Here is a 12772-nt window from a genome sequence, read left to right as displayed (position 1 = left end):
CTTAACTTCAGGTTTTGGAGTCTCTTCTGATGTTATGATCAGTTGATTCAGGTGTGTTTAATTAGGGAGAGGTTAAAAATGTGGACTGTTGGTGTGCCTTCAGGAACAGGGTTGGGAAACACTGCTCTAGATGACGCTTATTTGACCACAATAAAATATGATCATGCCTTGATTTTGAATTGGTAAATTAGGACAGTAAAGTTTGATTTTGCTTAGACAAAAGTCTTGTCACTTAACAGAAATAATGTCCAGTATAGAATATAAAGTCATGGTGCAGTGGATAAATAATGAATATTGTGTCTGACTCCATCATGAGCTTGGAGGACTGCATCCATACATCTCTGCAATGACTCAAATCACTTAATTTTTTTATTATAATTTCATTATTACTTTTTTATGTATCCCCTCATCTGTAAGGGCTTAAATTGTTGGGGAAGGAGTTGTTCTGTAAAAATATATTGAAAATCTTAAATAAAAAGTAAAAATAAAGTCATCTGGAATGGCAAAGAAAGTGTTCTTTCAGGACTCCCAGAGTTCATCAAGGTTCTTTGGATTCATCTTCAATGTCTCCTCCATCTTATCCCAGACATGCTCAATAATGTTCACTTCTGGTGACTGGGCTGGCCAATTCTGGACCACCTTGACCTTCTTTGCTTTCAGGAGCTTTGATGTGGAGGCTGAAGTATGAGAAGGAGCGCTATCCTGCTGGAGAATTTGCCCTCTCCTGTGGTTTGTAATGTAATGGGCAGCACAAATATCTTGATACCTCAGGCTGTCGATGTTGCCATCCACTCTGCAGATCTCTCGCTCCACCCCATACCCCAAACCATGATTTTTCCTTCACCAAACTTGACTGATTTCTGTGAGAATCTAGGCTCCATGCAGGTTCCAATAGGTCTTCTGCAGTATTTGTGATATTGGGATGCAGCTCAACAGATGATTCATCAGAAGGAAGGAAAAAAAAAAAAAAAAAAAAAATCGAACTTCTGACACTTTTCCAAATGATCAACTAGAAGTCAAGTTATTATTTGTTGCTCTTACAACTGGGATCAAAGACAAGACTTTTGACAGATAGGGTATTTACTATGTAAAGTATTATATAACCATTTGGATGAATAATTAAGCACCATTAGGAAAATCTAAACTAAACACATGATTTTTTTTTGTTTTAGAAATATTTTTTAATTCATTTCTTAGAATTTTAGTGAAAAATAAACCTCTTACAGCAAATATGGCCATGTCCTATGCTTATTTTACAGTGTAAAAGATATAGTACAGTTTAAATGTATGTAGTGTTCACCTTACAATAATAAAATCAAATCTTACAGTGATAGTTCACCCAAAACTGAAAATCCTGCAGGAAAAACAATGGAAGTCAATGGTTACCAGTTTCTAACATTCTTCAAAATATCTTCTTTTGTGTTCAACAGAACAGACATTCTAGTGGTTTATTTTCTGTTAAACACAAAAGAAGATATGTTGAAGAATGTTAAAAACTGGTAACCATTGACTTCCATTGCAGGAAAAACAATGGAAGTCAATGGTTACCGGTCTCTAACATTATTCAAAGTATCTTTTCTGTGTGTTCAACAGAAAATAAACCACTAGGATGTCAACAAACATTAAGGAAATGTTCATTTATGGGTGAACTATGCTTTAAGCCGAATATAATGTCTTCTCTCTTTCCTTTAATTCCTGCACAGGTGAGATTCCCCCTTCAGTGACGGACCCCCATCTTCAGTTTTACACGAGTCAACATTCAGACGTCGCTCAGGAGTGTTTTGATGTTTTTAACTGCAACACAATGAAGTGCAGTAATAAAAAAAGTGCATAATTGTATGTGTGTGTGTGTGTGTGTGTGTGTGTGTGTAGTGTTTTGTCGTTCCCCTCTGGAGCTCCGTTACACATCTGTCAGGATTCATCTCCATTCTTCATGATGTGAGCGGAGTCTTCAGTCTCTGACGGCGCGTTTCTTCCTGACGGACTCCAGCTGTGAGGATGAGAAACACCACAGTGAGTTGACGGAGAACGCAGGTGACACACACCCATACACTCAACACTTTAATATGCACCTCATTCTCCACCATCTTCAGTCGGCCGAGGGCGTCTTTTGCTGCTTCCTGAGAAAAACAACAGCGTTTTTTTAGCTTTGGCTAAATAATGAAGGATTCAGAACTGCAGAAATGTGACGTCCAGCTGCTGCTGAGTTTAAACACACTATAAAACATCTGTATGAGCAGCAGGAGAGACTGAAGTAAGAGATAATCAATGGCTGGCCGTGCATTAAATAAGGCATAGAGTACATCTAGGAGGTTTTTTTAATCTATAAACTCTATTATAATCCGTAGGTTAGTGTATGCAATCATTCAGCTGTTCTAGTTTCTGTCAGCTTTGAGTTACATTAAAGAATTATTAAACTATTAGGACTCTGAACAATGTTTTGTCTAATTATGTGGCAGGTAGTCATGTAATAAGCAGGATAAAGTACTTTCAGGCGGTTGTTTTGCAGAATAACACCCTTCAGTCTTATACAACAGTTGCTGACAAACCTGTTGTGCAAAACAAGTGGCTGGATTTACTTTATCCTGCTTATTACACAGCTATTAGCCACTTAAATGTAAAAAAAAAAATTGACAAAACATTGTTCAGAGCTATGATAGTTTATTAACCTCCTATGGCCCGATTCAACTGAGTGGTACAGTACGGTAAAGGTCAGTACAGGTCACATTTATCAGGCTTGTGTTTCCACAGTCAAAAGAGTACCAGTGGTCGTTCACATATCATATGAGAAGCACAGATGCTTTACACACATAAATACTTGTTTATAAATGTTCATTACCTTTCTATGAACATGATTTGATAACTGCAGATCAATAACAGTGCGAAATAGCCTACTGTAACGTCTGCAATTATATCAAATAAATCAATAAATGCAACATTTATGAACACATTAAGCCCCTTACAGTTTCCGATATGTTACCAATTACAGAAAAACTACACACAGCATACGTTTAGTCCTTATTTGGCTTCAAAAACAAAACGAAATATAGCCCACAGTCAGTGTAAACCTCTCATATGTGTCTTTAATCGTCACCAGCACATGTATCCTCCTGTTGGAATGTATTTCTGTCATTCTGAGTTCATAATAGTCCAAAAAGATGTTGATAATAATTAAACACAGCAGTTTGTTCATGGGTTAGGTTGCTGAAAGAATAATTTGCTCTGTTTTTTCGGGCTTCTCCTTTGTTTTTTCGCGCTTCACTCTCGCGTTTGTCCATTTCTGAAAGGATCGGATGTCAGAAGCGCTTCAATCATCACGAGCATGTTATTATCATCAGCTCAAAAAGTTCCTTATTTCAAATATTGACGCACAAGCGAGCTCTCTGGAGAGAGTGAAACCGCTTGCACTTTTAGACAGCATCGTAAAACAAAAACAGGACACGGCAGATTTAGTTCGTCTTGGCTTTGTGGCTGTTAATCAAGACAACAACAAGGTTTGTTTGAGCTTGGGTCAACCATGGCTCATTACTATGTGTATATAGTATTACAATATAATGTCTCGGCTGTGCTTTTAAAAATGGTGGTTTCTTTGTTTTCATTCTCTGCTTGTTTATGCGAGTGACGTTTCTCTGTAAACCAATAGCGTTCAGCTGCATGTCCAGCTCCGCTCTAGCTTTGTCCTGGTAGGCACCCTTTGCAAAGGGTACCCAACAAGTGGTACAGTACGATGCCAGTGGAAACCATAAAAGCGTACTAAACTGTACTGTACGATACCACTCAGTGGAAACAGGCCATTAAAGTCAAGGGCTATTTTGGGGTTTCAGCCTGGATTTTGCCTATCCAAATTCCAAAGCTTTCCAAATCCACATGCAAAGGTGTAAATACAAAAGTTTGGTATAATTTTAAAGAAAACCTTTTAGATTTTTTGGTAAACTCTAATTTGAAGTGTACACTTTAGGTTCTGTGTGGTCTAGGTTGCTGTAATTAATGTCAGTAATCATAGAAAAGCAAACAGAAATGAAAACAGCTGAATGGAACATTTACGAACCTACATATTATTCAGTCACAAGATGGTGCCAAAGAGTTAAAAACTATTTATATGGATGTGAACTGATGGTGATTGAATGTACCTGGACAAGCCTGCGTCATTAGTGTCAGTGGTTGTTATCTGGGAATGATATACCTTGGAAAGTTGTGACTGACCAATCAGAATCAAGTTTTCCAGACAGCCATGTAATTAAGGACTCTAATTCTTGAGCCCAGAATTCTATTCTATTTCTGTGCTGTCATGACAAGCAGCAGGAACAAGCACTACATAGAAATGTCCTGTTGGTGGGTTTTTGGAGAGAACTTATTGTGTCTTCCAGTGAGCATGTGCGGTTCATGCATAGATAAGTATACATGTTCAAGAGTGCAATACTGAGCTATTGTGAACTTTGATAAAGCATGAGTGCAAATTAATAAATGGTGTGCACTGCAACAAACCAAAAGTTACCTTGGAAAGTTGTGACTGACCAATCAGAATCAAGTTTTCCAGACAGCCATGTAATTAAGGACTCAAATTTTTGAACCCAGAATTCTATTCGAGTCTAATTGTTTACTCATGCATTTGTGTGTATATACAGTAGTCAACATTTGAAGTGGCCAAACCTTTCCTCAAAATTGTCCTAAAACTATTCAACAACAACCATTCTTGTCTTATTAATTGTGAAAAAAAACTATAGGCAAATGTTTAGATCTATGTACAATACAGTTTAACAGAAAATAGACTCAATGTGAGGCAGACGTCACAGCAGCTGACGTCTGAACGCAGGAGTGAGTGTGTTTTTCTCACCCTGTTGCCTTGATTGGAAAACGTTTTCACTGAATCCGAGAGACCGTGAACGAACTTCCGCAGCACATTTTCATATTCTGAGACAGAGAGAGAGAGAGAAAAGAGAGAGAGATATTATTATTGGTTTTGTTTTTCAGTGTCTCTCATATGTAGCACTTTGCTTTATTATAAACCACTTCAAAATAATTCACAGATCTGTAGAAATCATCGATCTATATTATGTTACCCAGCATTTTTTAAACGTTCATTTTAGAACACTCAGAGAACATTTAAAAGTCGACTACATTCTAAAATGGAATGTTCTTAATGTTCTGAGGACATTCCGTAACAACGTTTTCAAATCATAACAGAAATTTCTTTATAACAAAGTTTTGTTATTAATGTAATCACAGAAGTTGATACTAAGGCATGTTTTATTTATCCAATCACAAGCGGACAATATTTAACAGAGCAATAAATGAGGTCTAAAATGTCTGGATCTCTTCCAGAAGCAGACAAAAATGCATTTGTCAGCATTGCGAGATTGCTACTGTGCTGTCATGACAAGCAGCAGGAACAAGCACTACATAGAAATGTCCTGTTGGTGGGTTTTTGGAGAGAACTTATTGTGTCTTCCAGTGAGCATGTGCGGTTCATGCATAGATAAGTATACATGTTCAAGAGTGCAATACTGAGCTATTGTGAATTTTGATGAAGCATGAGTGCAAATTAATAAATGGTGCGCACTGCAACAAACCGCTCTGCTGCGGCACAAGCCATTGAAATGAATGGGATTTTTTAGCACATCGCATTCTGTGTTCGCTCTGAAAGCCCCACTGTGTAAGACTCATATTTTCATCTGTTTTTCTAAATATTTTGAACTTTGATGAAGCGTGGGTGCAAACTAATAAATGGTGCGCTCGGTTTTGTTGACATGGCAACAAACCACTCTGCTGCCGCACAAGCCATTGAAATAAATGGTATTTTTTAGCGCATTGCTTTCTGTGTTTGGTATGAAAGCCACATTGCCTATGACTCATATTTTCACCTGTTTTTCTTACTATTTTGAACTGACAAAGCACGGATGCGAACTAATAAATAGTGCCCTCTGGTTTTGTCAACATGGCAACAAAACACTCTGCTGCGGCACAAGCCAATAAAATGAATGGGATTTTATAGCACATCACTTTCTGCGTCTGGTCTGAAAGCCGCAGTGCCTTCATCTATTTGCACCTGTTTTTAAAAACTATTTTGAACTTTGATGAAGCGTGGATGCAAATTAATAAATGGTGCGCTCTGCTTTTGTCAACATGGCAACAAACCACTCTGCTGCGGCACAAGCCATTGAAATGAATGGAATTTTATAGCACATCGCTTTCTGTGTTTGGTCTTAAAACCACACTGCCAATGGCTCATATTTTCACCTGCTTTTAAACTATTTTGTACTTTGAAGAAGGGTGGGTGCAAACTAATAAATGGTGTCCTCTGCTTTTGTTGACATGGCAACAAACCACTCTGCTGCAGCACAAGCCATTGAAATGAATGGGATTTCATAGTGCATCGCTTTCTGTGTCCGGTCTGAAAGCCCCACTGTGTAAGACTCATATTTTCATCTGTTTTTCTAAATATTTTGAACTTTGATGAAGCGTGGGTGCAAGCTAATAAATGGTGCGCTCTCCTTTTGTTGACATGGCAACAAACCACTCTGCTGCGGCACAAGCCATTGAAATAAATTGTATTTTTTAGCACATTGCTTTCTGTGAAAGCCGCACTGCCTACAACTTAAATTTTTACCTGTTTTTCTAACTATTTTGAACTTTGACAAAGCTTTGGTGCATTGACATGGAACAAATCACTATATTGTGGCAGAAGCCATTGAAATGAATGGGATTTCATAGTGCATCGCTTTCTGTGTCCGGTCTGAAAGCCGCACTGCCTAAGACTCATATTTTCCGCTGTTTTTCTAACTATTTTAAAACTTGCAAAAGCATGGGTGCAAACTAATAAATGGTGCACTTTGTTTTTGTTAAGATGGCAACAAACCACTCCAAGCTATTGAAATGAATGGGATTTAAAAGTGCATCGCTTTCTTCCAATCTGAAAGCCGCACTGCCTACGACTGATATTTCCCCTGTTTTTCTTTTTGAACTGAAAACTGAAAATGCCATTTTTGACATCTGTGGCTGACAATTCAATGCACCCCTAATTACAAGTGTATTCAGCACCAGGCGTAAATCATCCTTAGTGGTGTTGTACCCGTCAGTGCAGCAGGGTGTTTCTCCAGGTATGATTTCTGCCACTGCAGTCGCTGACAGACGTCCATGTGCTGCTTGATCAGCTCTGAAGTGTCTCGTCGGTTCTTCTTATATTCGTTGATCTGCAGAAATCACTCATGAAACACTCTGTATCTGTTCAGAAAGAGTCAATAACTCACGAATAATCCCAACACACACCTTCCACTCCAGCCTCTCTTTATCATGGTGCAGCAGACTGAAGCTGTGCAGTTTATACTGTGGAGGAGATGAGCTGAAACACACAGACACACACACAGACGTTAAGCACACTCACAAAGAAACAAACACACAGTGAGTGTCGTACAGTTTTACCTTGGTTTCTGGTTTCTATCATGATCGTTTCTGGGTTTGGATCTCGGAGAAGGAGCCTGTTGGAAAGAAAGTGTTTTATAAGGTTTAAATTCAATCCAATTCAATTTCTTTTCTATAGTACATTTACAATGTAAGTTGTGTCAAAGCAGCAAAGAAATCTAGATGATAAAAGGGAATAAAAAAGCCATAAAAATGTTCAGATAGTTCTCAATACAGTGTGGAATAAAAGCAGCACAATTTTTCCTGAATGACATCCAATAATTGTTTCTTACTAATTCTGGGGGCCTGACTTTACAGATAGTGTCGGTTATGTTTGAGAATGTCAAAATTCAAGTAATATGTGCATTTTGCTAGGTGAAAAAATTCCCTTAAAGGGCACCTATGTTAAAAAAATCTACTTTTCAAGCTGTTTGGACAGCCATATGTGCATGTATGGTGTATAGACCGTCATATTGGGGTGATATAAACACATCTAGTGCTTTTTTTTTCAATTTAACAACATAAAAAACGGTGGACCAATTGGAGCGGTTTTCAAACCGACTGCAACTTTATGTAGGAGAGCGGTCCCCCCGCCCACCAATATTGATTGACAGGCGCGTCATCATATCCTCAGTTTGTTGATTCACGTCCGCCATTTTCAGCGTGAGTCGAAGCGATATCACTAAAGGAACACGCTAGCTCTATTTTTAGATGCAAGGCTCATTGGGCTCAACACAAGATCAATATTCTCCACATTATCGCTCTAATCGGAATTATTGGTTGTATCTTTAGGTAGGTTTGCAAACATGTGTACTTCTCATTGAGTCTATCTTATACTTCAGCCGTTTGCATTTCTCACGATCCCAGAAGCTCCCTGTGATCTTAACTAGCATGCGTTTAGAAATCTAAACATAGGTTTCTATCAGGGTACACTCAAGTCGACGGCTGGGCGCCGCGGACCGCTGCAGAAACCTATGTTTAGAATTAAAAAAATGCGTGGCGCGACGATTCGGGACACTTCATGTTTCTGCCGCGCCACAGAGAGTGTCTGGTGTGCCGTGTCGCGGCTTCGAGCGGCGCATCCGGTGCCTCAGTCAAAGTTATTTTATTTCTTTATTTAATGGTTTTCGTTTGTATGATGCGTTTTATGATGCTACTGCCCTATTTGAATTGCCCCTTTCAGGGTTAATAAAGCTGTTAAGGTTCTTGCACACTGAAGCCGAAATTTTCATCCGTAATTTTCTCACGTTCAAAAATTTTACCTCACGTTGTGTGAATCGTATTGACACACTGCCTCCGAAACTATCGTCTGTTATAAAAAATTCACACTGGGTTGCGTTGCTTCAACACATCAACGCAGCCACAATCTAATTATAACATTTGTAGGTACCGCCAGTCTCTGTTCAGGATTTGTTTACAAATGTGAATGTGTGAAGTATCACATGTAATGTATCAAAATTCCACTGATTTTCCTGAAATAAACTTCGCATTTCAGAATAATCGTAGCGCAGCTCTTTGATAATGAGCAGGACTCTCCTTCCTCTATTAGATGAACACAATATGTAGCATATTGCTCTTTTATTTTCTACATTGGAGAAGAGAGGAGAACAAAGCATCACTGCTTATAATAGATTAATTATTATGCATTGACTCAGTGTGCAAGTTTGTTTACGTGACAAATTTTTTCGCATAGGAATATGAAAAAAAGGCATATGCAAATTTCAGACTTCACTGTGTTCACTGTGCACCTTTAAACTTTTTTTTTAATTTAACAACTGCTTTCATTCCCCCCACACTTAAACAATTACTCCAGAAGACGAAAAATTATTACAGAAAATACTGTCAAAAATTTCTTGGCAAATGTTAATGTTTCACATTATGGGCTAATAAATTAGCATTGGGTGTACATGTGATTAGCATCTCATACCCGTTCCTTTTCTCTGCTCTTCTCTGTCTCTCTGTCCTTCTCCTGCTCTCTGTGTTTCTCCGGTGAGGGTGTGGGGGGGTCCAACACCAGCCATTTCTCTGTCACCGACTGCAGCTGAACTCCAGCCAGTGGCTCTCGGATCTTCACCCGCACCTCCAGCTTTCCTCCTGTCGCCTTTCGCCCATCCAGAACCTGCAGACGCAGCACAGACTCATGGGACACCGCCACTCGTGAGAGTTAGATACATACAGTTGAAGTCAGAAGAGAAGATTTTTTTCAACACATTTCTAAACATGATAGCTTTAGTTACTCATTTCTAATAACTGATTTATTTTATCTTTGCCATGACAGTGAATAATATATGACCTGATATTTTTCAAGACACTTCTATACAGCTTAAAGTCACATTAAAGCCTTAGGTTAATTAGGGTAATTAGGCAGGTTAGTGTAATTAGGCAAGTTATTGTATAATGGTGGTTTCTTCTGTAGACTTACAAAAAATATATAGCTTAAAGGGGCTAATAATATTGACCTTCAAATGGGGTTTAAAAACTGCTTTTATTCTAGCCAAAATAAAACAAATAAGACTTTCTCCAGAAGAAAAAATATTATCAGACATACTGTGAAAATTTGCTCTGTTAAACTGTTAAATATATGAAAAAGAAGAAAAATGAATAAATCAAAGGGGGGCTAATAATTCTGACTTCAACTGTATGTGTGTGTGTGTCTAAGAATGTATGCATGTATACAAGTGTGTGTGTGTGTATATATATATATATATATATATATATATATATATATATATATATATATATATATATATGTGTGTGTGTATGTGTGTGTGTGTGTGTGTGTGTGTGTGTGTGTGTGTGTGTGTGTGCATGAAAAAATCACTCACGTCTACAATCTCCCTGATCTCACACTGGTTCTCCAGGGCTTCCAGCTTCAGCTGAGCACTTCCTACCACTTTATCAGTCTTGAAGAGGCCACTGAGAACATAACAAATGATTATTGAGTCTCCGCTAATCGTACAGTACAGGTACAATAAAAGTGTGATATTAGATGAGTGCCACATGATATTTCAACCCCAAAGAAACAAAAAAAGCATATAATAAACCTACAATTAAATTAGGCAATTTTCTTTTCTGGGAAAACATATGTTGTATTTATTTCTTCTGAAAACATTTTATTTGGATAATTGTTTATTTTAATTTTGGACAATTAATTAACAAACATCTAATTAACAGATTAAGACAATTAATACATTTTTTAATTAATTAAATTAATTAATTACATTTTTTTCTACGAATTAGAGATTATTTAATGTTTATTAAATTATTTTAATTGTAGCAAAAATGACAAAATTAATTACAAATTTAAAAACAAAAAAAATTAAATTAAAAATATTTTATTTTGCACTATTTTCAGGACAATTAAAAAAAAAAAACATTTAATACATTTATACAAACCATTTATGACAGATTCATTAATTATTCCAAACAAAATGACATGAATTAGCAAATAATAATAATAAAATAAATAATAGCATGCTAATATTTTACAGTAATGAGAATTTGGGAATGAAATTTGTAGATAAACAAACTGTGACCGATGCAAAACCTTAATATTGCTTGATTTACTTCATGCAAAATACTTCCTTATTGATTTCCCAGAGATCAATGAGAGCTCTCAGAGATGAGCGAGAATCTCACCCTTTGTGCACCACCTCCAGCTTGATGCCTTTGGCCTGAACCACTCTCCTGAAGCCTCGGTGATCTCGCTTGATGTTCAGCTTGAACTGCTCCTTAAACTCTGAACACACACACACACACACACACACACCATGAGCATCTGTAGCAGCCTGTCTAATAGACTGACCAGTTGTGCATTTGTGTGCAAGTGTGTGGGTGTGTGTTTATGCATATGTGTGTGTGTGTGTGTGTGTACCTGGACTGTTGGTGTTTTTCACAGTGCTTGTTTTGTCTTTCTGAGCTTCTTCCTAAGAAACAAACACACTGTTTTATCCCAATAGCACATCTGTGCGTGTGTGTGCTGGTTTTGTGGTTTATAAGGACATAAATTTGTATAATGACATGGCTGTGGCCTAGTTGTACTCTATTAAGGTGGTGTATGAGGACATGTCTTGTGTCCTCATAATTCAAAATGCTTAAAAATCATAATAAATGTTTTTTTCCTATAAGGGTTGGGTTTAGGGGGAAGGGCTTACAGTGTAAAATATATTACGCCAATGGGGAGTCCTCATAAACCACCAAAACCAACATGCGTGTATGTGTGTGTGAAAGAGAGATTTTTTTATTGTACAAATTTGTAAAATGTGATGTGTATGACACAGGAAATAGTGAATTATGAGGACACTACTGATGTTCATTCATTCCTTCCTTTTCTATTTGGCTTAGTCCCTTTATTAATCAGGGGTCGCCACAGCGGAATGAACCGCCAACTTATCCAGCATATGTTTCACGCAGCGGATGCCCTTTCAGCTGCAACCTATCTCTGGGAAACATCCATACACTCTCATTCACACTCATACACTACGGACAATTTAGCACACCCAATTCACCTATAGCATGTCTTTGGACTGTGGGGGAAACCGGAGCACCCGGAGGAAACCCACGCAAACACGGGGAGAGCAAACTCCACACAGAAACGCCAACTGACCCAGCTGAGGCTTGAACCAGCGACCTTTTTGCTGTGAGGCGATAGCACTACCTACTGCGCCACCCAAATTTGTTTTCTCATACAGTAAAAAGTTTCCTATAAGCAGCAGAATTGGGGTAGAAATGACAAATGTGTGTGTACACGAGTATGAAAGTGTTGCATACTGCGCTGGGAAAGGGAAACTCGAAGCGCACACTTGCATCCAGATCATTGGCCTGACCTCCTAGAGAAAACACAGAGATAAATAATCATGTTATAAAACGACATCATTGTTTGAATGTTTTTGATTGTAGGTTACACAGATTTAATCTACTAAACGTTTCCGCTTCGTAAGATTTTAGGTTGATACTTAAAGAGTTATTAAAATTGATTTTACTCAGCAAGGATAGATTAAAATGTTACAAATTATTTATATTTCTAAAAAAAATGCAGGTCTTTAGAACTTTTTATTTATCGAACATTATTGACAGCAGTCTTTTACTAGATATTTGTAATAAAATGCTCCATGTGAAGATTAAAACACTCCACAAACTAAATATTGGAGTGTATAAGAGATGAATCATAATAATAAGGTTTTCAGTAATCAGTTATTTGAAACACACACACACACACACACACACTGACCTGGAGGAGGTGGCAGGTTGATGCCCTTCACGATGTAGAGCATCATTTCACTGGCTGTGAGGTTCGGGAAGATCCTGAACACAGAGATGAAGATGAAAGAGTCATTCATTCATTCTCTTTTCGGCTTAGTCCTTTTATTAACCT

At 37.7% G+C, this 12772-nt stretch overlaps 1 protein-coding gene across 1 annotated transcript in view; it reads right to left on the bottom strand.

Moving 5' to 3' along the window:
- Positions 1-1548: 1548 nt before the first annotated feature.
- Positions 1549-12772, bottom strand: part of cc2d1a (coiled-coil and C2 domain containing 1A) — a 24467-nt gene continuing 13243 nt past the window's right edge. Inside the window, exons 18-29 of the mRNA XM_056456158.1 lie at positions 12629-12702; positions 12169-12227; positions 11273-11324; positions 11038-11137; positions 10224-10314; positions 9326-9517; positions 7420-7475; positions 7267-7339; positions 7070-7190; positions 4835-4911; positions 2073-2120; positions 1549-1990 (exon numbers count right to left, since the gene is read on the bottom strand). Of these exons, the coding sequence (XP_056312133.1) occupies positions 1952-1990; positions 2073-2120; positions 4835-4911; positions 7070-7190; positions 7267-7339; positions 7420-7475; positions 9326-9517; positions 10224-10314; positions 11038-11137; positions 11273-11324; positions 12169-12227; positions 12629-12702 (982 nt within the window). The 3' untranslated portion in view covers positions 1549-1951. The remainder of the gene's footprint in view (positions 1991-2072; positions 2121-4834; positions 4912-7069; positions 7191-7266; positions 7340-7419; positions 7476-9325; positions 9518-10223; positions 10315-11037; positions 11138-11272; positions 11325-12168; positions 12228-12628; positions 12703-12772) is intronic.

Source organism: Danio aesculapii, chromosome 1 (genome assembly GCF_903798145.1).
Source record: "Danio aesculapii chromosome 1, fDanAes4.1, whole genome shotgun sequence".
NCBI lineage: Eukaryota > Metazoa > Chordata > Actinopteri > Cypriniformes > Danionidae > Danio > Danio aesculapii.
The sequence above is the reverse complement of the archived record's forward strand: the minus strand, read 5'-3'. Positions and strand labels throughout refer to the sequence as shown.